General features: G+C 56.5%; 2 protein-coding genes across 2 annotated transcripts in view; both read left to right on the top strand.

The window, feature by feature from the left end:
• The window catches only part of LOC144482913 (uncharacterized), a 120,911-nt gene that overhangs the window by 31,394 nt on the left and 63,413 nt on the right, over positions 1–26,104 (top strand). The window lies entirely within an intron of this gene.
• On the top strand, positions 14,953–20,124 carry LOC144482867 (uncharacterized). Its single transcript, XM_078201707.1, has 3 exons — positions 14,953–15,187; positions 19,237–19,800; positions 20,114–20,124. Exons 1-3 carry the CDS (start codon positions 14,953–14,955, stop codon positions 20,122–20,124), a joined length of 810 nt encoding a protein of 269 aa, XP_078057833.1.

The following is a 26,104-nucleotide window of genomic DNA, read 5'->3' as shown; positions in this document are numbered from 1 at the left end:
TCTGTCTTACCTGCTACGCTCCTTGCGTTGAAGTATAAGCACTCCAGACCTCCAGGCCCAGTGAGGTCATCCTCCCCCAGAGTGCACTTCTTCTTTGCCAGCCTTGTCCCAGCCCCAATCTCGTCTCCAGCCTCTACACTTGTAGACCTAATATTTTGATCCCCACCCCCCTGCCATACTAGTTTAAACCCCCCCGAACTGCACTAGCAAAACTCCCAGCCAGGATATTCGTGCCCTTCCAACTTAGTTGTGACCCGTCCTCCTTGTACAGGTGCCATCCTCTCCTGAAAACTTCCCATTGAACTAGGAAAATGAAGCCCTCCCTCCTGGACCAGTCCTTTAGCCAAGCATTCAATTGTACTAACTCCCTATTCTTAGCCTCACTGGCACGAGGCATTGGGAGCAGCCCAGAGATGGCCACCCTGGAGGCCCTACTTTTTAGTCTATTTCCCAACTCCCTGAATTGCTCTCGTAGGATCCCCCTGCTCTTCCTATCTACGTCATTTGCACCAATGTGTACAATGACATCCGTTTCTTTATCTTCCGCTTTTTAAGATGCCTCCTATCCGCTTGGAGACATCCAGTACCCCAGCACCAGGTAGGCAGACTACCATCCTGGAGTCCTGTTTGCACCCACAGAATCGCCTGTCCGTGCCTCTAACCGACGCATCCCCCACCACTATTTGTCTCCTAACCCCTCTCTTTCCTTTCCGGGCCACAGAGCCTGACTCTGTGCCAGTGACCTGGTCACTGTGGCTTACCCCTGGAGAGTCATCCTCCTCCACACTATCCAAAACAATATACTTGTTTTGGAGTGGGACAACCACAGGTGACCCCTCCACTAATTGCTCACTCCCCTCCCCTCCCCTCTCACACCTGTCGCCGAGCCCTTCCTATTATGAGAGACAGCCACTGGAGTACTCTCTGATACATTACCCTTCTGACCTTTACTCCTCCTAACTGTGACCCACGTGTCTTCCTCCCGATGCCCCGGTGTAACTAGTTTCCTATAACTCGTGTCAATTATTCTCATTCTCCCTGACTTGACCAAGGTCAGCAATCTGCAGCTCCAGTTCTGTGACACGGTCCCTCAGGAGCTGCAGTTCCACGCACCTGGCGCAAATGTGGTCCTCCCGGGAGGCTAGGTGTTTCCAGGAACTCCCACATCCCACACTGGAAGCACAGAACTGGCCTATCATTCATAGTTACCCTTTTCCTATATAGGTTTGGATAAAAATAACTTGCCCTGCCTCACCCTTACCACCTAAGCCCTCTGAGCCAAAGCCCTGACAGCTCTCACTCTGCTTCCCACAAGCCCTGTGAGCCAAAGCCCTGACAGCTGCCACTCTACTTCACTTGCTCCACTGCCCGCTCGTAAGTGCTGCCTGCCTTTTAAAGCCAGCAACAAACCTCCCCAGGCCTACTTCCGGTTTTGAAAAAAAAAACCTCAGATTTTACGCACAAAATTAACTGAAAAATAAATAAATCTCCACTAAAAAACACTCTCTCTTACCCTCAGCTCTCTCTGTGGAACAGAGGCTGAAACCTCCAAGGCAATCCCTTTTTAAAGCCAGCAACAAACCTCCCCAGGCCGAGGAACCTGGGGTACATCCCATCCGGACCCAGCGACTTATCTGTCTTGATGCCATTCAAAGATTCCAGCACAACCTCTTTCTTAAAGCCCACATACTCAATCTTTTCAGTCCACCACAAGCCCGCAGTACATCCACCCAGGTCCTTCTCTGAAAACCGAGGCAAAATACTCATTGAGCACCTCTGCCATTTCTACTGGTTCTGTACAGATTTTCCCGCCTTCACCTTTAATAGGCCCTATTCCATCACGTCTCATCCTTTTACTCTTCACATATTTATAGAACGCCTTAGGGTTCTCCTTAATCCTACCTGCCAGGGCCTTCTCGTGACCCCTTCTGGCTCTCCTAATTTCCTTCTTTAGTCCCTTCCTACAAGTCGTATACTCTTCTAAATCCCTATCTTCGCCAAGCTCTGAGTCTTTTGTACGCTTTCCTTTTCTTCTCGACTAGGTCCCGCACAGCTTTCGTGCACCATGGTTCCTTTAACCGACCAACACCTCCCTGTCTGCTCGGAACGTTGTTCTGTAGAACTCTAGACAGACATTCCTTGAAAAACTGCCACCTCTCTTCAGTACATTTCCCTGAGAATACCTCCTTCCAATTTACTCCTCTAATTTGCTGTCTAATGTCTTCATATTTCCCCTTACTCCATATAAACACTTTCCTAGCTTGCCTGATCCCCTCTTTTTCTAATGCAAGCCTAAAGGAGATAGAGTTATGATCGCTATCCCCAAGATGCTCTCCCACAGAGATCTGACACCTGTCCAGGTTCATTGGTCAGTATCAGATCAAGTACAGCCTCTCCTCTAGTAGGCTTGTCCACATGCTGTGTCAGGAAACCCTCCTGAACACCTAATGAACTCTTCCCCATCCAATCCCCTTACCCTCGGGATATTCCAATCTATGTTTGGGAAATTAAAGTCTCCCATCACAACAACTCTGCTATTACTGCATCTCTCCAGGATCTGTTACCCTATCTGCTCCTCCACCTCCCTGTTACTATTAGGCGGCCTATAGAAAACTCCCAGCAAAGTGACCGGCCCCTTTGCACTCTGTACCTCCACCCACAGAGACTCGGTGGACAATCCCTCCACAGCATACACCTTATCTAAAGCTGTGACACTATCCCTGATCAGCAGTGCCACTCCACCCCCTCTCTTGCCTCCCTCCCTGTCCTTCCTGAAACATCTGAATCCCGGCACCTGGAGTATCCAGTCCTGTCCCTGAGACATCCAAGTCTCCGTAATGGCCACCACATCATACTTCCAGGCATCGATCCACGCTCTGAGCTCATCCCCTTTATTCACTATACTCCTGGCATTGAAGTAAACACATCTCAATCCTTTGGTCTGAGCTCTCCCCTTCTCTATTCCCTGTCCATCCATCCTCTTGCACTGCCTATAACCCTTCTCTGTTTGTGAGCTAACTTCCTCACTCTGATCCCCTCCCCCCAACCTATTGAGTTTAAACTCTCCCCAGTAGCCTTAGCCAACCTTCCTGCCAGGATATTGGTCCCCCTGGGATTCAAGTGCCACCCATTTTTTGTGTGCAGCCCACACCTGCCCCTGAAGAGGTCCCAATGGTCCAGGAACCTGAATCCCTGTCCCCTGCACCAGTCCCTCAGCCACATATTCATCCTCCACCTCATTCCATTCCTGTCCTCGCCTTCCCATGGCACAGGCAGCAATCCTGAGATTACTACCTTTGCTTTCCTCCTCCTCAGCTGTCTCCCTAATTCCCTATACTCTTTTTTCATGACCCCTTCCCCCTTCCTTCCCACATCAGCGGTACCAATATGTACCGCTACCTCCGGCTCCTCTCCCTCCCCCCTCAGGATTTCTGGGACTCGCCCAGCGACATCCTGAATCCCAGCCCCAGGGAGGCAGACCACCATGCGAGACTCCCACCTGCCTCCGCAAAATCGCCTGTCCGTCCCCCTGACTGCCGAGTCCCCGATTAATACCGCCTTCCCCTCTTTAGCCCTCTGAGTTACAGGGCCGGACTCCACTCCGGAGGCCCGGCCACTGCTGCTTCCCCCAGGTGGGCTGTCCCTCCCAACAGTACTCAGGCAGGAGTACTTGTTGTGTAGGGGCACATCCACCGGGGTGCTCTCAATCACCCGAGCTTTACTTCCTGGCCGTCACCCACTTGGCCTCCTCCCGTGGACCACCTGATGATAGGGACACGAACATTGGGGTGTTGCCCCAGTCCCCCGACATACTAAAGAAGAAGTCCGGGTTGTAATCGACCGGGTGGAACAGAGCCGTGGGGGCCCCGCTGCCACCCAGCCCCGGGGACTCCTCGCCGGGGGACTGAGGCAGCACACGTTTCGATTTATAGGGTGCCTTGCCCCCTTTTTTCTGGGGACAAGGCACAAAGACAGGTGGGGGCACGGCAGGAGATGACTCACAAGGGGGGAGGGGCATGCAGACCTCGAACTCCACGGTGCCCGAGGGGCCCCGCCTCTTTTTGTTAACCTGCTCTCGGGCAAGTGAGGCCCCTCTTCGCCTTGCCGCACCCCCCCTGACCCCCCATCACGTCCCCCCGAGGTGGCGGTGTCGCCAGTTTTGCCGGCTCGGGGTCGCTAACCCCCCCCATGCTCGGGCCCATGATCCTGGGCATCCGCAGCGCCGGACCCAGCACTTGGCCCCGGAGAGCCCACGGGCCCGGCAGATGGTGGTGGGGGGGGGGGGGCGCAGGTGGAGACTGAGGCAGTCCCCGAGCCGGCTGCCGGGGTGGTTGGGGTGTCTTTCTTGGGGGCCGGGATTCCGGTACCCCCCTTCTTTTTTTATTGCGCCCTTCTGGGCCTTTTGGCCACGCGGAGGCTCCGCTCCCCCCCCCCGCCGGCAGCTGAGGTGACAGCTGCTGCCGGCGTGGCCTCCCCTCGCGGGGGGGCAGATGGTACTGGTTTGGGGGGAGAGGGGGCTGCGGTGCCAGCTGCGGCTGCCTTGGGTTGGCGGTCGGCGGCCTTGGAGACGGGGCAGTTTTTCCGCACGTGCCCCGCCTCCTTACAGGCATGGCACCGCACACCGTCCGCGGACCAAAAGACCCGATACGTGGTCCCCTCATGGGGGATACTGAAACCTCCCTCCAGTTCCTCCTCCCGGGCCAGGCGGACAAAAACCTGGCGCCGGAAGGAGTATATGTGGTGCAGGGAGGGGTCCCTAAGGCCGAGCGGGATCGGCTGCACCCCGGACCTGACCTCCCCCAGTAGATGGAGGTGGGGGAGGAGGAGCTCACTCGGTAGGAAGGGCGGGATGTTTGATATTATGATATTATGGGCAGTGGCCTCCAATGGGTCCACCGCCAGGAACGTCCCGCCCACAGTGAGCCCCCTCTCCAGGGTGAGGTGGACCGCCCGCTCGGCCTTCAAAAAGAATACGGCCCGGCCGTACATCTTTGAGGCCGCGACAATGGCTGAGGGGCCGACAACCCCAGCCATTGCCTTAACGCAGGCCTCGATAGACATGTCGGGGTGGGCGTAGCACTTCACCCCGAGCTGCCGCGTGATTAGGGAGAATGGCGGCAGGGCCTTGGGAGCGGCGGGGGCTCTGGCAGCCGCCACGCCCGCATAGGTGGGCCGAGAAGGCCCTGCCACCGGCGACGCTGGCGATGTTGCCATCCTTTCAAGGGAGTGCTACACTCATCCTGAGACTGCCCAGATGTACGGCAGGGTGTATAAGAGGAGGGAAAAGTAAGGGAGGGTGGGGTAGGTGGATGGGGGTCTAGGTGCTCTCTCCCTGGAGTGAGAGAGGAGGTCAGAGGAGCAGGAGGAAGACTAGTGACAAGGCACGGAGGGGGGCCGGTGCCCCAGTCAGGAGGGGAGGGGGTGCCGGTGTTGGGGTCAGCAGCAGTGGGTGGGGGACTTGGGCCTTGGGGCGCTGTTGGGCGCAAACATTTCAAGTCTGTGTTATCTTCACCCCACCCCCCACTGCAGATGGAAAAATTAGACGGTCTGAAATGACTTTGCCCCCCTCTCCTCTCCAGTCACTCCTCGTCCTCTCTTCCTCCCTCCCTCCGGGGAGAGCACACCCTCCAGAGGCAGGCAGGCCAGGCGGCAGGCAGGCAGGCAACAGTTCACCTCCCACCTTCCTTCCCCCTTCCCTTCCTCCCTGCAGGAAGCCAAAAACCTGTGAACAAACTGTGGTGGAAAAAGAAAGTGTGTTACTCACAGATGTATCAGAGAAACAAGTCCAAGTTTCTGCCCGGTTCTGACCCGGGGACTTCTGCGTTTCAGGCGAACGTGAAGCCACTTCACTACAGAAACAAACTCCGATGTTTGAGACAGGAGGAGGTTTGAGTCTGTCTGAAGATCAATCTTCATTCACACAAAGCCCACGCTCTGATTGGCTGGAGGACCAGAGTCCTTCCGGTCCTCCAACTCTTCCCATTGGTCAACACCTCAGCATGAAGATCAGAGGGTGGGCTCTCCCCTGCACATGCACAGCTTCCTCTCTCCCCCGCACATGCGCAGCTTCCCTTCCCCCGCACATTTACAGTCCAGGGCCGGCGGGAGGGGGAGATCACCGAGCGGCTTCTCGCTCTGTCCGGAGCCGTCAGCCGGTTGCCTGGAAATCTTGGCTCGAGGAGGTGCAGGGGGAGGGGAACAATGGGTGGGGGCGGGGCTCCTGGGTCCGCGCGCCCGGGCCTGCGGACTGGAACCCGGAGACATCACCGCGGAGCAGAGTGATTCCTATTGGCTGATTCAGGCAGGGCTCCATTGTGCCGTCACAATGCGGACGTTGTCCAATGAGGTTCAGAGTGAAACTTCCTCCTCTGGACAACATCTGGGAGGAAATCAATGTTTCCCCCTTTCCATTTCTTTTCTCATTCTGGGGGAAATTGGGGACTTGCAGCAACTGTAGGGAATGAAGTGAATTTGGTCTGTATATTCCACACATTTTTACTCCAGTAATGTAGACATTTATCTGTCTGGCAGCCTGCATGGAAATTTTCAGCTCTCTGCGTCCAGGGCAGGAAGCAGTGAGCATGGATCTGTCAATCACACATGAGGACGGCCTCAACCGGGATCTTGAGTTCATGTCACACTATCTGTAACCCCCACGACTTGCCTGGGCTTGCAAAATCTCACTAACTGTCCTGGCTGGAGACAATACACATCTCTTTAACCTGTGCTTAACCCTCTCTCCACTCACATTGTCAGTACGTTTAAGACTTAATTACCTGTAAAGACTCACATTGCAACCATTATCTTGTAAATTGAGTTTGTGTCTTTATATGCCCTGTTTGTGAACAGAACTCTCACTCACCTGATGAAGGGGCAGCGCTCCGAAAGCCTGTGGCTTATTCTACCAAATTAACCTGTTGGATTTTAACCTGGTGTTGTGAGACTTCTTACTGTGCTTACCCCAGTCCAATGCTGGCATCTCCACCCTGAGTGGAAACAGAGAGAAGTAGGAGAGGCCGGAGGTGAGGAGAGAGATTTTATACATCTACAACTCAACAGGAACTTTGACAGAATTTCCAAACCCTGTGAACATCATCAGCTCCAAGTTCCTCTCCAACTCGCACACCATCCTGACTTGTCTGACATCCAGTACTGAAAGAACAGAAATTTATTTCATATAAATACTGGGAAGACTGAACCCATTGTGTTCAGTCCCCACTACAAACTCCACTCCCTCGCCAACAACTTTATCTCTCCACCTGGCAACTGTCTGGGGCTGAACCAGGCTGTTCACAACCAGGGTGAAATAGTTCATCCCAACATGAGCTTCCAGCCACATGTCCACATCATCATCAAGACCACCTTCATTCACACAAGCATTAACAGTAATTAATTAATAATAATGAATAATAAAATACAGTGTAGAAGGAGGCCATTCAGCCCATCGAACCTGCACCGACAACAATCCCATCCAGGCCCTATCCACGTATTTACCCTGTTAATCCCTCTGATACCAAGTGGCAATTTATCATGGCCAATCCGTCTAACCGGCACATCTTTAGACTGTGGAAGGAAACCGGAACACCCGGAGGAAACCCACACAGACACGGGGAGAATGTAGAAACTCTGCACAGACAGCGACCCGAGGCTGGAATTGAACCCGGGTCCCTGGCGCTGTTAGGCAGCTGCACTAACCACTGTGCCACCGGGCCACATGTCAGTGTCATCACCCGACTCCAGCCCAGTCTCAGCTCATCTGGAACTCTCACCCATTCCATTGTGACGTCACACTATCGCCCATTCCATTGTGACGTCACACCCTCTCCCATTTCCATTGTGACGTCACACCCTCTCCCATTCCATTGTGACGTCCCACCCTCACCCATTCCATTGTGACGTCCCACCCTCGCCCATTCCATTGTGATGTCCCACCCTCGCCCATTCCATTGTGACGTCCCACCCTCGCCCATTCCATTGTGACGTCCCACCCTCGCCCATTCCATTGTGACGTCCCACCCTCGCCCATTCCATTGTGACGTCCCACCCTCGCCCATTCCATTGTGACGTCCCACCCTCGCCCATTCCATTGTGACGTCCCACCCTCGCCCATTCCATTGTGACGTCCCACCCTCGCCCATTCCATTGTGACGTCCCACCCTCGCCCATTCCATTGTGACGTCCCACCCTCGCCCATTCCATTGTGATGTCCCACCCTCGCCCATTCCATTGTGACGTCCCACCCTCGCCCATTCCATTGTGACGTCCCACCCTCGCCCATTCCATTGTGACGTCACACCATCGCCCATTCCATTGTGACGTCACACTATCGCCCATTCCATTGTGACGTCACACTATCGCCCATTCCATTGTGACGTCACACTATCGCCCATTCCATTGTGACGTCACACTATCGCCCATTCCATTGTGACGTCACACTATCGCCCATTCCATTGTGACGTCACACCATCGCCCATTCCATTGTGACGTCACACCCTCACCCATTCCATTGTGACGTCACACCCCCACCCATTCCATTGTGACGTCAGGGCTTCACTCTCCGATCACAATCCCTGCCGGCCTCCCACATGCAGCCTCTATGGCGGCAGTCAGCCCGGGTCTAACACTACAAGCCGCCACTCCATTTGGTACAAAGGGGGGACCGGGAAGTTCATTTCCGGGGTTTGGGTTTGAACAACATGTTTACAAAGCCTCTCCACCCACCCGCCACATTTATCATTCCCCGAACGCCGCCCTCTACCTCGTATTGATCTCGCTTCCAAATTAAAACCGACCGTCCGCGCCATTACCCGCACTGCGCATGCTTCAGGTCCCGCCCCTCATTCACTCTGATTGGTTGGAGGACCAGCCACTCCCGCTTGGTTCTCCACCCCCGCCCCCTTTTCCTATTGGTCCGAGCTGCCGTCAATCAGTCCCCGGGCATTGTGATGTGGAGCATGCGCAGTGTCATTGCTGGCCTTGGCGCTTGTTTGTCCCGGAGAAGCGGAGTCAGCGTTAGGCGGTGGCTGGGAGGATTTGGAAACACTTTGTGGATCCGCAAACCCTTCAGAATCATTGTCAGCTCCCTGGTTTGCAGCTGTGGGGCTTCTCCCTCCCTCCCTCCTGGGAACAGGCCCAGGTTAACGGCCCCATCCTGGCTCAGCCACTGGAGGATGGTTCACATCAGAGGATGGGGGAGGGGGACAATAAATAAGAGGTTACACTTTGGCCTCAAATCAATGAGGATTCTGATCTCTGGGAAGGAAGGAAACCCTGGGAGGTGGGCGGGGAGGATTCACAAACACCCTCTGGAGGCCCCAACACCCTTGGGGCGAAGCGAGCCATTTGTGAGACAGAACAGTTCATCATGATAGCCTACCCACTTTGTGGGACAGCAAAGGCAGCACAAGAACTTATACGGATGGCCTCGACCCTAGAGAGAATTGCTAATGCGACTAAGGACGGGTTGGAGGAGGTGAGCACGGCCGTCTCTGAAACATCAGCAGTGGTCGTAGCTATTCAGACTGTGGCGTTACAGAACCGATTGGCACTCGATTATGTGCTCGCCTCCCAAGGTGGAATATAGTTGGCTTGGAATGGTGTACGTATATTTCCGATGCTTCGCAGAATATAACTCACTTAGCAGATCATATTAAACACGTGGCGAAAACAATACAGGCTGAGAGGAACCAATATCACAATTATAACCTTCTGGGATGGCTGGGGCAATGGTTCGGGTCGTGGGGTGCGTACCTGGTGCATGGATTGATTGTATTAATTATATTTGTAATTACTTGCTGTGTTTGTATGGCATTATTGAACGCCTGTTGCAAAACAGTAACAGCGGGCACCAGTGTACAGGCAGAGGGGGCAGGCCCCCCGACAAAGGAGCTGGAGCTAAGCCGATTCGCCGATAACATGTGGTTCTGAATTGGTCATGGGGCCATGTGTGGACCACCTGGCACCCGACCAAAAGGGGGGAGTGAAGTCGGGAATGGGTTAATGAACTCTAATACCTACAGTGTCAAAGTGAATTCTGTGATATTTAGGGATTGTGAGAAATACTGTCAAACTCATGTTTACGTTCGGGTGTTTTCATGCACATGTATCCAAGAACAGATAAGAGCACAGCTGTTGTAAGTTTTTCTGTTCAAGAATGTGGCTAACCCACCATTTTGTATTCTTTAATTACGTATTGCTGTGTAACAGTGGAAACCTACATGTCGGCCTTCTGTGACGTATAATGATATCTTCATATATATTCATAGCCTGTACCGATATACATTATACAAGTACCTACGAATGTATATAAATTGTTGTATGCCAATTAACTTGTTTGTACGAAGACTGGAACCTTGTACGTTAGTAAGATACCCCACCTGTGCTCACAGAGAACAACAACACTCACGGCCTTGGGATAACCGTGAAGAAAACCCCAAGGCAGCAAGGTTCACAAGCAACAGCCTGGGAACCTGTGAGGCCTGGGAAACTGCGGACGTGCAAGGAAGGGTATAAATGTATGTTCTTAACCTGTATTTGCTGAGAGGTCTGCGGCCGTGTTAGGCATCGGACGGTCTCCCACAATTGTGAAAATAAACCAATGTATTTTGACCTACGAATAGACAGAGGTATCTTTATCTACAACAATAATCATCTAACATATTGAAGACTGGAAAGAGAAATCTGTTCAATTTGATGCATAAACAAAATTAATTATTTTCTAAGGTGTGGCCCAAGTCAAATTAGAGATAGCTTTGTGATAGAAACTCTCATCGGGCAGGACGGGTAAGTCCTTATTTGCTGTGAACGATGAGGGAAAGTCTTTCCAATGGTATACAGTCTCTTTGACCACAGTCACACCAGGGTCCATGGCCTGACAAGTGTTTAAATAAGGTTTAACTGTGACAATGACTGTTTTGGGTGGATACCAAGGAATCCCCTCTGAAACACTTTTTCTTGGTTATTACCATCACCCTCCTCACTAACTCCTGCTGCTCATGTATTTTCACTTTACAAATAACAATTTATCCTGGACTCTTACTGGCAATACCTATAATCACTTAGAGTTTGAATTAGTGAGCGAGTGGTTTCCTTTCTGCCGTGAGGAAGCAGTGGGTGATTTGATTTGATTGTCACATGTATTGGGATACAGTGAAAAGTATTGCTTCTTGTGCGGCTATACAGACAAAGCATACCGTTCATAGAGAAGGAAAGGAGAGAGTGCAGACTCTAGTATTACAGTCATAGCTCGGGTGTAGAGAAAGATCAACTTAATGCGAGGTAGGTCCATGCAAAAGTCTGACAGCAGCAGGGAAGAAGCTGTTCTTGAGTCGGATGGTACGTGACCTCAGACTTTTGTATCTTTTCCCGACGGAAGAAGGTGGAAGAGAGAATGTCTGGGGTGCGTGGGGTCCTTAATTGCCGAAATGTGTGAGTTTTTAAAAAGTAATTTTTCTTAATTGGGTGACGTTATTTTGATCCTCAAGTTCATTATTCAATGGCGCTGCTATTACCCAACATTCGTTGCGGATGTGAAAGTGCCCTATTCATTCCACAGGAGTCCAGTGCGCAGGCGTGGTGCTCTTTTCGGATGCATGCGCGGTATCACTTTGCTCCGAGTGTATGAGACGCGTTTTTTCAGGTGGTGAGAGTCGGTGGGGCGGAGGGAGGAATGGAGCTGGGATTCGGGGTGGGGAGGGAGCGGAGGCTTCACAAACACCCACTGTAGGCCGCAAGGCTGGAATAAGAGCCTGCGGGTCTCGGGTGTTTAGCAGAGGTGATTTTCCCGGGATCAGGCCCAGTGCCGCCGCCGCCATCTTTGTTCAGCAGGGCGCATGCGTGGCTATCCCCGTGATGCAATAGATAGTGGGCGGGGTTTCAGGGTCCCAGTGACCAGGAGAGAAAATCATTGATTGTCTCCTCAGTCTGAGCACAAGGCGCGGTGACAGGCTCAGGTTCAGGGCACGGTGACGGGCCCGGGTTCAGGACGCAGCGACAGGCTCGGGTTCAGGGCACGGTGACGGGCCCGGGTTCAGGACCCGGGTTCGGGGCCCAGGTTCAGGGCACGGTGACGGGCCCGGGTTCGGGGCCCGGGTTCAGGGCGCGGTGACAGGCCCGGGTTCGGGACGCGGCGACAGGCTCGGGTTCAGGGCACGGTGACGGGCCCGGGTTCGGGGCCCAGGTTCAGGGCGCGGTGACGGGCCCGGGTTCAGGACGCGGTGACAGGCTCGGGTTCAGGGCACGGTGACGGGCCCGGGTTCAGGACCCGGGTTCGGGGCCCAGGTTCAGGGCGCGGTGACAGGCCCGGGTTCAGGGCACGGCGACAGGCTCGGGTTCAGGACGCGGCGACAGGCTCGGGTTCAGGACGCGGCGACAGGCTCGGGTTCAGGACGCGGTGACAGGCCCGGGTTCAGGGCACAGCGACAGGCTCGGGTTCAGGGCGCGACGACAGGCTCGGGTTCAGGACGTGGCGACAGGCTCGGGTTCAGGGCACGGTGATGGGCCCGGGTTCAGGACCCGGGTTCGGGGCCCAGGTTCAGGACGCGGCGACAGGCCCGGGTTCAGGGCGCGGTGACGGGCCCGGGTTCAGGACGCGGTGACAGGCTCGGGTTCAGGGCACGGTGACGGGCCCGGGTTCAGGACCCGGGTTCGGGGCCCAGGTTCAGGGCGCGGTGACAGGCCCGGGTTCAGGGCACGGCGACAGGCTCGGGTTCAGGACGCGGCGACAGGCTCGGGTTCAGGACGCGGCGACAGGCTCGGGTTCAGGACGCGGTGACAGGCCCGGGTTCAGGGCACAGCGACAGGCTCGGGTTCAGGGCGCGGCGACAGGCTCGGGTTCAGGGCACGGTGATGGGCCCGGGTTCAGGACCCGGGTTCGGGGCCCAGGTTCAGGGTGCGGCGACAGGCCCGGGTTCAGGGCACGGTGACGGGCCCGGGTTCAGGGCACGGTGACGGGCCCGGGTTCAGGACCCGGGTTCGGGGCCCAGGTTCAGGACGCGGCGACAGGCCCGGGTTCAGGACGCGGCGACAGGCTCGGGTTCAGGACGCGGCGACAGGCTCGGGTTCAGGGCGCGGCGACAGGCTCGGGTTCAGGGCCCGGTGACGGGCCCGGGTTCAGGACCCGGGTTCGGGGCCCAGGTTCAGGGCGCGGTGACAGGCCCGGGTTCAGGGCACGGCGACAGGCTCGGGTTCAGGACGCGGCGACAGGCTCGGGTTCAGGACGCGGCGACAGGCTCGGGTTCAGGACCCGGCGACAGGCTCGGGTTCAGGGCACGGTGATGGGCCCGGGTTCAGGACCTGGGTTCAGGACCCGGGTTCGGGGCCCAGGTTCAGGGCGCGGTGACGGGCCCAGGTTCAGGGCGCGGTGACAGGCTCGGGTTCAGGGCACGGTGACGGGCCCGGGTTCAGGACCCGGGTTCGGGGCCCAGGTTCAGGGCGCGGTGACAGGCCCGGGTTCAGGGCACGGTGTCAGGCCCGGGTTCAGGGCACGGCGACAGGCTCGGGTTCAGGGCACGGCGACAGGCTCGGGTTCAGGGCACAGCGACAGGCTCGGGTTCAGGGCACAGCGACAGGCTCGGGTTCAGGGCACGGCGACAGGCTCGGGTTCAGGGCACAGCGACAGGCTCGGGTTCAGGACGCGGCGACAGGCTCGGGTTCAGGGCATGGCGACAGGCTCGGGTTCAGGGCGCGGTGACAGGCCGGGGTTCAGGACGCGGCGACAGGCCCGGGTTCAGGGCACGGCGACAGGCTCGGGTTCAGGGCGCGGCGACAGGCTCGGGTTCAGGGCGCGGCGACGAGCCCGGGTTCAGGGCACGGCGACAGGCCCGGGTTCAGGACGCGGCGACAGGCCCGGGTTCAGGGCGCGGCGACAGGCTCGGGTTCAGGGCACGGCGACAGGCTCGGGTTCAGGGCACAGCGACAGGCTCGGGTTCAGGACGCGGCGACAGGCTCGGGTTCAGGGCATGGCGACAGGCTCGGGTTCAGGGCGCGGTGACAGGCCGGGGTTCAGGACGCGGCGACAGGCCCGGGTTCAGGGCACGGCGACAGGCTCGGGTTCAGGGCGCGGCGACGAGCCCGGGTTCAGGGCGCGGCGACAGGCCCGGGTTCAGGACGCGGCGACAGGCCCGGGTTCAGGGCGCGGCGACAGGCTCGGGTTCAGGGCGCGGCGACAGGCTCGGGTTCAGGGCAGGGCGACAGGCTCGGGTTCAGGGCGCGGCGACAGGCTCGGGTTCAGGGCGCGGCGACAGGCTCGGGTTCAGGGCAGGGCGACAGGCTCGGGTTCAGGACGTGGCGACAGGCTCGGGTTCAGGGCGCGGCGACAGGCTCAGGTTCAGGGCACGGTGATGGGCCCAGGTTCGGGGCCCGGGTTCAGGGCGCGGTAACAGGCCCGGGTTCAGGGCGCGGTGACGGGCCCGGGTTCAGGGCGCGGCGACAGGCTCAGGTTCAGGGCGCGGTGACAGGCCCGGGTTCAGGGCGCGGTGACGGGCCCGGGTTCAGGGCGCGGTGACAGGCCCGGGTTCAGGGCGCGGTGACAGGCCCGGGTTCAGGGCGCGGCGACAGGCTCAGGTTCAGGGCGCGGTGACAGGCCCGGGTTCAGGGCGCGGTGACGGGCCCGGGTTCAGGGCGCGGTGACAGGCCCGGGTTCAGGGCGCGGTGACAGGCCCGGGTTCAGGGCGCGGTGATGGGCCCGGGTTCAGGGCGCGGTGACAGGCCCGGGTTCAGGACGCGGCGACAGGCCCGGGTTCAGGGCACGGCGACAGGCTCGGGTTCAGGGCGCGGCGACAGGCTCGGGTTCAGGGCGCGGCGACGAGCCCGGGTTCAGGGCACGGCGACAGGCCCGGGTTCAGGGCGCGGTGACAGGCCCGGGTTCAGGGCGCGGTGACAGGCCCGGGTTCAGGGTGCGGTGATGGGCCCGGGTTCAGGGCGCGGCGACAGGCCCGGGTTCAGGGTGCGGTGATGGGCCCGGGTTCAGGGCGCGGCGACAGGCTCGGGTTCAGGGCGCGGCAACAGGCTCAGGTTCAGGGCGCGGTGATGGGCCCGGGTTCAGGGCGCGGTGACAGGCCTGGGTTCAGGGCGCGGCAACAGGCTCAGGTTCAGGGCGCGGTGACGGGCCCGGGTTCAGGACGCGGCGACAGGCCCGGGTTCAGGGCGCGGCGACAGGCCCGGGTTCAGGACGCGGCGACAGGCCCGGGTTCAGGGCGCGGCGACAGGCTCGGGTTCAGGGCACGGCGACAGGCTCGGGTTCAGGGCAGGGCGACAGGCTCGGGTTCAGGGCGCGGCGACAGGCTCGGGTTCAGGGCAGGGCGACAGGCTCGGGTTCAGGACGTGGCGACAGGCTCGGGTTCAGGGCGCGGCGACAGGCTCAGGTTCAGGGCACGGTGATGGGCCCAGGTTCGGGGCCCGGGTTCAGGGCGCGGTAACAGGCCCGGGTTCAGGGCGCGGTGACGGGCCCGGGTTCAGGGCGCGGCGACAGGCTCAGGTTCAGGGCGCGGTGACAGGCCCGGGTTCAGGGCGCGGTGACGGGCCCGGGTTCAGGGCGCGGTGACAGGCCCGGGTTCAGGGCGCGGTGACAGGCCCGGGTTCAGGGCGCGGCGACAGGCTCAGGTTCAGGGCGCGGTGACAGGCCCGGGTTCAGGGCGCGGTGACAGGCCCGGGTTCAGGGCGCGGTGACAGGCCCGGGTTCAGGGCGCGGTGACAGGCCCGGGTTCAGGGCGCGGTGATGGGCCCGGGTTCAGGGCGCGGTGACAGGCCCGGGTTCAGGACGCGGCGACAGGCCCGGGTTCAGGGCACGGCGACAGGCTCGGGTTCAGGGCGCGGCGACAGGCTCAGGTTCAGGGCGCGGTGACGGGCCCGGGTTCAGGACGCGGCGACAGGCCCGGGTTCAGGGCGCGGCGACAGGCCCGGGTTCAGGACGCGGCGACAGGCCCGGGTTCAGGGCGCGGCGACAGGCTCGGGTTCAGGGCGCGGCGACAGGCTCGGGTTCAGGGCAGGGCGACAGGCTCGGGTTCAGGGCGCGGCGACAGGCTCGGGTTCAGGGCGCGGCGACAGGCTCAGGTTCAGGGCACGGTGATGGGCCCAGGTTCGGGGCCCGGGTTCAGGGCGCGGTAACAGGCCCGGGTTCAGGGCGCGGCGACAGGCCCGGGTTCAGGGCGCGGTGACGGGCCCGGGTTCAGGGCGCGGCGACAGGCTCAGGTTCAGGGCGCGGTGACAGGCCCGGGTTCAGGGCGCGGTGACGGGCCCGGGTTCAGGGCGCGGTGACAGGCCCGGGTTCAGGGCGCGGTGACAGGCCCGGGTTCAGGGCGCGGCGACAGGCTCAGGTTCAGGGCGCGGTGACAGGCCCGGGTTCAGGGCGCGGTGACGGGCCCGGGTTCAGGGCGCGGTGACAGGCCCGGGTTCAGGGCGCGGTGACAGGCCCGGGTTCAGGGCGCGGTGATGGGCCCGGGTTCAGGGCGCGGTGACAGGCCCGGGTTCAGGACGCGGCGACAGGCCCGGGTTCAGGGCACGGCGACAGGCTCGGGTTCAGGGCGCGGCGACGAGCCCGGGTTCAGGGCACGGCGACAGGCCCGGGTTCAGGGCGCGGTGACAGGCCCGGGTTCAGGGCGCGGTGACAGGCCCGGGTTCAGGGTGCGGTGATGGGCCCGGGTTCAGGGCGCGGCGACAGGCCCGGGTTCAGGGTGCGGTGATGGGCCCGGGTTCAGGGCGCGGCGACAGGCTCGGGTTCAGGGCGCAGTGACGGGCCCGGGTTCAGGGCGCGGTGACAGGCCTGGGTTCAGGGCGCGGCAACAGGCTCAGGTTCAGGGCGCGGTGACGGGCCCGGGTTCAGGACGCGGCGACAGGCCCGGGTTCAGGGCACGGCGACAGGCTCGGGTTCAGGGCGCGGCGACAGGCTCGGGTTCAGGGCGCGGCGACGAGCCCGGGTTCAGGGCACGGCGACAGGCCCGGGTTCAGGACGCGGCGACAGGCCCGGGTTCAGGGCGCGGCGACAGGCTCGGGTTCAGGGCGCGGCGACAGGCTCGGGTTCAGGGTGCGGCGACAGGCTCGGGTTCAGGGCAGGGCGACAGGCTCGGGTTCAGGGCGCGGCGACAGGCTCGGGTTCAGGGCAGGGCGACAGGCTCGGGTTCAGGACGTGGCGACAGGCTCGGGTTCAGGGCGCGGCGACAGGCTCGGGTTCAGGGCGCGGCGACAGGCTCGGGTTCAGGGCACGGTGATGGGCCCAGGTTCGGGGCCCGGGTTCAGGGCGCGGCGACAGGCTCAGGTTCAGGGCGCGGTGACAGCCCGGGTTCAGGGCGCGGCGACAGGCTCAGGTTCAGGGCGCGGCGACAGGCTCAGGTTCAGGGCGCGGTGACAGCCCGGGTTCAGGGCGCGGTGACGGGCCCGGGTTCAGGGCGCGGTGACAGGCCCGGGTTCAGGGCGCGGTGATGGGCCCGGGTTCAGGGCGCGGTGATGGGCCCGGGTTCAGGGCGCGGTGACAGGCCCGGGTTCAGGGCGCGGTGACAGGCCCGGGTTCAGGGCGCGGTGACAGGCCCGGGTTCAGGGCGCGGTGATGGGCCCGGGTTCAGGGCGCGGTGATGGGCCCGGGTTCAGGGCGCGGTGACAGGCCCGGGTTCAGGGCGCGGTGACAGGCCCGGGTTCAGGGTGCGGTGATGGGCCCGGGTTCAGGGCGCGGCGACAGGCCCGGGTTCAGGGCACGGTGACAGGCTCGGGTTCAGGGCGCGGTGACAGGCCCGGGTTCAGGGCGCGGTGACAGGCCCGGGTTCAGGGCGCGGTGATGGGCCCGGGTTCAGGGCGCGGCGACAGGCCCGGGTTCAGGGCGCGGCGACAGGCCCGGGTTCGGGGCACGGTGACAGGCTCGGGTTCAGGGCGCGGTGACAGGCCTGGGTTCAGGGCGCGGCAACAGGCTCAGGTTCAGGGCGCGGTGATGGGCCCGGGTTCGGGGCCTGGGTTCAGGGCGCAGTGACAGGCCCGGGTTCAGGGCGCGGCGACAGGCTTGGGTTCAGGGCGCGGCGACAGGCTTGGGTTCAGGGCGCGGTGATGGGCCCGGGTTCAGGGCGCGGTGACAGGCCTGGGTTCAGGGCGCGGCAACAGGCTCAGGTTCAGGGCGCGGTGATGGGCCCGGGTTCGGGGCCTGGGTTCAGGGCGCAGTGACAGGCCCGGGTTCAGGGCGCGGCGACAGGCTTGGGTTCAGGGCGCGGCGACAGGCTTGGGTTCAGGGCGCGGTGATGGGCCTGGGTTCAGGGCCTGGGTTCAGGGTGCGGTGACAGGCCCGGGTTCAGGGCACGGCGACGGGCCCGGGCTCAGGACGTGGCGACGGGTCCGGGCTCAGGGTCACCATCTGCTCATGGCCATGTATCCCTCCATCAGAGGAACATCAGAATTAGGATCAGGAAGAGGCCATTCGGTCCATCAATAATACTTTCAATTCAACAAGATCATGGCTTGTGTGCACACAACTTTCCTGACCCTGCCCTGCATACCCACACCACTGGTAACCCTTGGCTCCCGTGTGGGTTAAAAATATGCTTCACCCAGCCTCGAGTCCATTCATAGAATCCCTACAGTGCAGAAGGAGGCTATTCAGCCCATCAAGTCTGCACCGACTTTGTGACAGAGTGTCTTACCCAGGCCCTCTCCCCCACCCCAACTCTCCTCCTCCCATTGAGGTTACATTCTAGATTGGGTGGCACAGTGGTTAGCACTGCTGCCTCACAGCGCTAGGGACCTGGGTTTGAATCCTGGCTTTGGTCACTTTCTGCATGGAGTCTGCACATTCTCCCCATGTCTGCGTGGGTTTCCTCTGGGTTCTCTGGTTTCCTCCCACAGTCCGAAAGACATGCTGGTTAGGTGCATTGGCCATGCTAAATTTTCCTTCAGTGTACCTGAACAGGCGCCGGGTGTGGCAACTAGGGGATTTTCACAGTAACTTCATTGCAGTGTTAATGTAAGCCTACTTGTGACACAAATGAATAAACTTTAAAACTTTAGACCAAGTGGCGGGTTTCCTTCCGTGAAGGACATGAGTGAATCAGTTGGGTTATGACAACGCACCAGTTTTAATGGTCACTGTTTCCTAGTGCTGGCCTCAATTTCATGACCTGTGTTTGTGTTTTTGTGGATTCTCTCTCATTCCCTTTTTTTTCTATTTTAAATCAATTTCACAGGGGATTAGAACAGGAGGATTTGCAGTCACGAAGCTCACTGTGAGCATTACATCAAGATCTGACAGTCGCTCATTTTAACCAGAATATCATTGGATTTTGAAGTTGGAAGGAAAAAGCACCATTCACAGTGGGGAGAATCTGTGCATATGTTCTGTGTGTGGACGAGGCTTCAACCAATCATCTGACCTGTTAGAACATAAATGCAGTCACAACAAGGAAAAATCATGGAAATGTGGGGACTGTGAGAAGGGATTCAATTACCAATCTAAGCTGGAGACTCATCGACGCATTCACACTCGGGAGAGGCCATTCACCTGCCGTGTGTGTGGGAAAGGATTCACTCAGTCATCAACGCTGCGGACACACCAGCGAGTTCACACTGGGGAGAGACCGTTCACCTGCTCTCAGTGTGGAAAAGCATTCATTAATTCTACCAATCTGTTGACACATCGGCGATTTCACACTGGGGAGTGGATCTTCACCTGCTCTGTGTGTGGGAAGGGATTCACTCGGTCATCCGACCTGCTAACACACCAGCGAATTCACACTGGGGAGAGGCCGTTCATCTGCTCTGATTGTCGGAAGGGATTCACTCTGTCATCTGACCTATTGACACACCAGCGAATTCACACTGGGGAGAGGCACGGTAGCACAGTGGTTAGCACTGCTGCTTCACAGCTCCAGGGTCCCGGGTTCGATTCGATTCGGGTCACTGTCTGTGTGGAGTTTGCACATTCTCCTCGTGTCTGCGTGGGTTTCCTCCGGGTGCTCCGGTTTCCTCCCACCGTCCAAAGATGTGCGGGTTAGGTTGATTGGCCAGGTTAAAAAAAATTGCCCCTTAGAGTCCTGGGATGTGTAGGTTAGAGGGATTAGCGGGTAAAATATGTGGGGGTCGGGCCTGGGTGGTATTGTGGTCGGTGCAGACTCGAAGGGCCGAATGGCCTCCTTCTGCACTGTAGGGTTTCTATGACTCTATGACTTTTACCTGCTCCATGTGCGGGAAGGGATTCACTCGGTCATCCCACCTACAGAGGCACCAGCAAGTTCACACTGATGAGAGACCTTTTAAATGCTCGGACTGTGGGCAGTGCTTTAAAAGTTCCTGGGACCTGGGGTCCCATCGCCGTACTCACACTGACGAGAGACCGTTCAGATGCTCTCACTGCGGGACTGGGTTCAGGCGATCATCTGACCTCATTACACACCAGCGCAGTCACACTGGGGAAAGGCCGTTCACCTGCTCCAAGTGTGGGAAGAGATTCACTCAGTCATCCAACCTGTTGAGACACCAACGAGCTCACACTGGGGAGAGACCATTCACTTTGTCCATGTTTGGGAACGGATTCACTCAACAGCCACCCTCCTAAAGTAGAAAAAAGTAAAGTTTATTCGTCACAAGTTAGCTTACATTAACACTGCAATGAAGTTATTGTGAAAATCCCCTAGTTGCCACACTCCGGTGCCTGCTCGGGTCAATGCACCTAACCAGCACGTCTTTCAGAATGTGGGAGGAAACCAGAGCACCCGGAGGAAACCCACGCAGACACGGGGAGAACGTGCAAACGCCACACAGACAGTGACCCAAACCAGGAATTGAACCCAGGTCCCTGGCGTTTTGAGGCAGCAGTGCTAACCACTGTGCTATCGTGCCACCCCGACAAAACAGCAGCTTCTCACTGGGGAGAGACCATTCAGCTGCCCCGAATGACAGATGGGATTCACTTAGTGTCATTTCAGCAGAAAGGACACTGAGTTCCCACTGGAGAAACCTTTGAAATGATCTACAAGCGACGTATTCTGACCAATGAGAGACTTCTCAGACTTGGATTAGGAAATTGAAAATAAATGTCAAATAAATCAACTATGTATTAAATACAATGCCAACTCTTCAATATCTCTGAAACAAGTTAGTTTCTTTTGAAGGGCTCTCCCTCGCCCCTGTCTCCTCCATCCTCACCTCCAACAAGTGTGAGGAGCTCATGGAGCTTCTTCGTTACTAAGATTGAGACAATCTGATCAGATTCCTCTGCTGTTTCCCTCCCTTCCGCTAGACCACTGGATCAAGTTCCCAGTTTCCCTAACCCTGAATCCACATCTCTGAACCTGCAGTCAATCGGCTCTGAGGAAGGGTCATCTAGACTCAAAACGTTGGCTTGCCACAGATGCTGTCAGACCTGCTGAGATTTTCCAGCATTTTCTGTTTTTGTTTGAAATTCCAGCATCCGCAGTATTTTGCTTTTATCTATCTGGGCGGGTTGTGTGGGTGGCTGGCGGAGGGAGCTGCTTTCTTTGTTGGAGATTGTGGGAAGAAGCCGGAAGCAGCAGATCACCGTTCAGCTGCTCACAGTGTGGGAAGAGTTTCAGGACATAACCCCACCTTCAGACACGGGGATGGCACAGTGGCACAGTAGGTTAACACTGCTGCCTCACAACGCCAGGGACCCAGGTTCGATTCCCGGCTTGGGTCATTGTCTGTGTGGAGTTTGCATGTTCTCCCCGTGTCTGCGTGAGTTTCCTCTGGGTGCTCCAGTTTCCTCCCACATTCTGAAAGATGCGCTGTTTAGGTGCATTGACCCGAACAAGCGCTGGACTGTTGCGACTCGGGGAATTACACAGTAACTTCATTGCAGTGTTAATGTAAGCCTTACTTGTGACTAATAAATGAATTTTAAAAAACACCAGCGTGTTCACACTGATGAGAGACCTTTTAAACGTCCAGAGTGTGGGAAGTGCTTTAAAAGTTCTGGGGAACTGCAGTAACATCAACGTGTTCACACTGAGGAGAGACCATTCAGGTGCTCTCACAGTAAGACTGGATTCAAGCGATCATCTCATCTCACTGGACACCAGCGAGTTCACACTCGGGAGAGACCATTCAGCTGCTCCGAGTGGGGGAAGAGATTCACTCGATCCTCCAACCTGCTGACCCACCAATAAATTCACACTGGGGAGAGACCATTCACCTGTTCCCAGTGTGGAAGTGGATTCTCTCACTTACCCCATCTGGTGACACAGCAGCGAGTTCACAGTGATTACAGAAGTTATATTTTGCAGGTATTGCTGCTGTTAATCCCATCCAGGACTGAAACATGTTCATTCTGACAGTTGAAGCTGATCTCTAATGTCAGTTACCCATGTTAGACTGAGCATGTACCCCACCGCATCTCTCAAACAATAGATCGTCATGTCTGCAAACCTCATTTTAAATTTATATCATTTAGAAACCGTGTTGAAATAAAGATGAACAATAAACAGATCACAGTCCAATCTTGCAGCTCTAGGATGAGACTGTGTTAGCTCTGAATGTTGGTAATCACATGTTGTTTTGAGCTGTTTGACAGGTTGTTCAAAGTTATTAACTTGTCAGATATTGAAGGAATTATTCTGAAAGTAAATTTAACAGTTTATATCCTCAGACTCTGGTCCCTGCTGTAATGAATACTCAGCATCCATTAGGGCTGACTTACAGTGAATCACTGACTATCCTGTAGGATCTTGGTTACTTGTTTTGTGAACTAGTTCTCCCCATTAGTTTTGAACTGCAGGATAACTCTGATTACATTTAGACATGTCTAGAAAGGGTCTGTGTGCCAAATTTAACTGCAATTTGTAACCAACAAATAATGTTCATGTCCTGACGTATAGTCTGATGTCTTGGTAATTTGTGAAAGAAGATTAACTTCACTCACTCAGCAGTTTGAGGGGAACCAGACTGAGGGTTAATCTTTTTTTATTCGTCCATGGGATGTGAGGGTCACTGGCTGGGCCAGCATTTGTTGCCCATCTCTGAGGGCATTTAAGAGTCGACCACATTGCTGAGGATCTGGAGTCACATTGTAGGCCAGACCGGGTAAGGATGGCAGATTTCCTTCCCTAAAGGATCAGATGGTGAACCAGATGGGTTTTTACAACAATTGACAATGGTTTCATGGTCATCATCAGACATTTAATTCCATATTTTTATTGAATTCAAATTTCACCATCTGCCGCGCTGGAATTTGAACCTGGGTTCCCAGAGGATCACCCTGGGTCTCTGGATTGCTAGTCCAGTGACGATACCACTATACCACCGCGTCCCCTGACAGGCGGGGATACTAACCTCTACACTAATGAGGAAGTTGCTGATTAAACATAAGAAATAGAAGCAGGAAGAGGCCATTCAGCCCTTCAGGCCTGCTCTGCTACTCAATAAGATCATGCCTGATCTTCACCCTCCCCATAATGCTAAATTCCCTTTGTATCCGATATCAATCTTTGTCTTAAATAACTCCCAAACCCACACTCTTCCCAATAAGACCATAAGACATAGGAGCAGAATTAGGCCACTCGGCCCATTGCGTCTGCTCCACCATTCAATCATGGCTGATATTTTTCTCATCCCCATTCTCCTACCTTTTCCCAATAACCCCTGATCCCCTTATTAATCAAGAACCTATCGACCTCTGTCTTAAAGACACTCAATGACCTGGCCTCAACAGCCTCCTGCGGCAAAGACTTCCACAGATTCACCACTCTCTGGCTGAAGAAATTCCTCATCTCTGTTTTAAAGGATCATCCCTTTAGCCTGAGGTTGTGTTCCCTCTGGTTCTAGTTTTTCCTACTAGTGGAAACATCCTCTCCACATCCACACTATCCAGGCCTCGCAGTATCCTGTAAGTTTCAATAAGATCCCCCCTCATCCTTCTAAACTCCAACCAGTACAGACCCAGAGTCCTCAACCGTTCCTCATACGACAAGCTCTTCATTTCAGGGATCATTCTTGTGAACCTCCTCTGGACCCTTTCCAAGGCCAGCACATCCTTCCTTAGATACGAGGCCCAAAACTGCTCATAATAGTCCAAATGGAGCCTGACCAGAGCCTTAGACAGCTTCAGAAGTACATCCCTGCTCTTGTATTCTAGCCCTCTCGACATGAATGCTAACATTGCATTTTCCTTCCTAACTGCCAACTGAACCTGCAGGTTAACCTTAAGAGAATCTTGAACACGGACTCCCAAGTCCTTTTGTGTTTCTGATTTCCTAAGCATTTTCCCATTTAGAAAATAGTCTACGCCTCCATTCCTCCTTCCAAAGTGCATAACCTCACACTTCTCCACATTGTCTTCCATCTTCAATGTGAACTTGCTGGTGGGTCAGCAGGTGGGATGACTGAATGAATCCCTTCCTGCACACAGAGCAAGTGAATGGTTTCTCCCCAGTGTGACTGCGGCGATGTATTTCCAGCAGCGAAGGGTAACTGAATCCCTTCCCACAGTCCCCACATTTCCGTGGTTTCCTTGGGTGTCCTTGTGTCCGTCGAGGTTAAACAATCTGTTCAAGCCTTGTCCACACAAAGAACGTGTGTATTATTTCTCAGTAAAGGAATCAAGGGTCATGGGGGTAAGGCAGGAAAGTGGAATTCAGGATTATATCAGATCAGTGAATAGTGAGCAGACTGAATGGGCCCAATGGCCTAATTCTGCTCCAAGATCTTCTCATCCTTTGGCTCTCTGCTGTGAATAGTGAGTTTTTTTTAAAAATCAGGCTGTGTAACTGGTTAAAGCTCTTTCCTCAGTCAGTTTACTGGAACACTCTCACTCGGGTGTGTGTGTAAGTCTTGGTGCTTTTCCAGTCACACTGATGTTTGAAATCTTTCCTCACCGCCAAAACAGAAAAACATTTCTCCTTCCACATTTAAAGGTCGATGATATTCAGGTTCTGATGAATTGAGGGACTCTGTCAGCTCTTGATGTGATGTTTGGTTTCAGTTTCCCATCAGCAATTCATCGCCCTCGTGGACCTTGTAAAAGATATTGACAGAGTCAGTATCATTGTCAGTACAGGATAGAAAGTCAGAACAGACAATTCTAGTTTCCATGGAATATTCTTTTATCTTTTGTTTCCCCAATCTTGTGGTCCAATCAAACTTCCATCTCAAGTAAACCAGAACTTTGTTTCCAGTGTCTATGAGACACTCTGTACCCTGAGTTGTGGAGTTTTCGAGTGTTCCAGTCGACACTGCACGGTTCTTCTCCAGGACCACAAGAGCATGGACAAGACCGTGGGAGAGAGGCCGACAACCTAGTTACCCCATGCTGATCTACAAATCACTGTTTTAACCAGCCCCAAGAGCAGGTCCAGGGAAAGATCCTCTGACCTCCCAAGCCTTCTCCACATGGGAAGCCAATGATTAGGAGCGTGGGGAAGAATAGAAGTGGAACTAGAAGTGGAGAAGCAGCTCCTTCAGGAACTGCAACCTCTCACACTGAATATGTACATGGTTCATGGACTCCTGCAAACATCAGCTGCAGGCTGGGAGCGGGTGAAACTGTTTAGACACCTGTTGCCCAGTTTGGTGGGAGGCACGGTGGCACAGTGGTTAGACCTGGCTTCAGTTCCCGGATTGGGTCACTGTCTGTGTAGAGTTTGCAGATTATCCCTGTGTCTGTGGGTTTCCTTCAGGTGCTCAGGTTTCCTCCCACAGTCCGAAATATGTGCTGGTTAGGTGCACTGGCCATGCTAAATTCTCTCTCAGTGGACCCGAACAGGCGCCGGAGTGTGGCGACTCGGGGATTTTCACAGTAACTTCATTGTCGTGTCAATGTAAACCTACTTCTGACACGAATAAATAATTTGAATTCTGATGTACTGGAAACTAGGACCCGGTGGGAACTGTAAAACCTAAGCCCCGCCCTCAGTGTTGCGTCACGAAGACCCCTGGCGCATGCGCCTCTCGTTGATCCAAGATGGCGGCCGTTAACCTGGACTTGGGCCTCGGGCGGAAAAAGATCCGGAGCTGCAAACACGGAAGCGCAGAGTCTCAATCGTGGTTTGAGGCGTCCACCAGGTGTTTAGAAACTCTTCTTCTCCAGAGCCGGCTCCATCGCTCCCTCAGAGTTTCCGTTTCCTTCCTCGTGGCAAAGAGACAAAAAGACTCACTCCAGCGCCATGACTGACAGTGCGCATGCGCC

The sequence above is a fragment of the Mustelus asterias genome, unplaced genomic scaffold, assembly GCF_964213995.1.
Source record: "Mustelus asterias unplaced genomic scaffold, sMusAst1.hap1.1 HAP1_SCAFFOLD_43, whole genome shotgun sequence".
Taxonomy (NCBI): Eukaryota; Metazoa; Chordata; class Chondrichthyes; order Carcharhiniformes; family Triakidae; genus Mustelus; species Mustelus asterias.
Note: the sequence above shows the minus strand (reverse complement) of the source record. Positions and strands in the feature narration are given on the sequence as shown.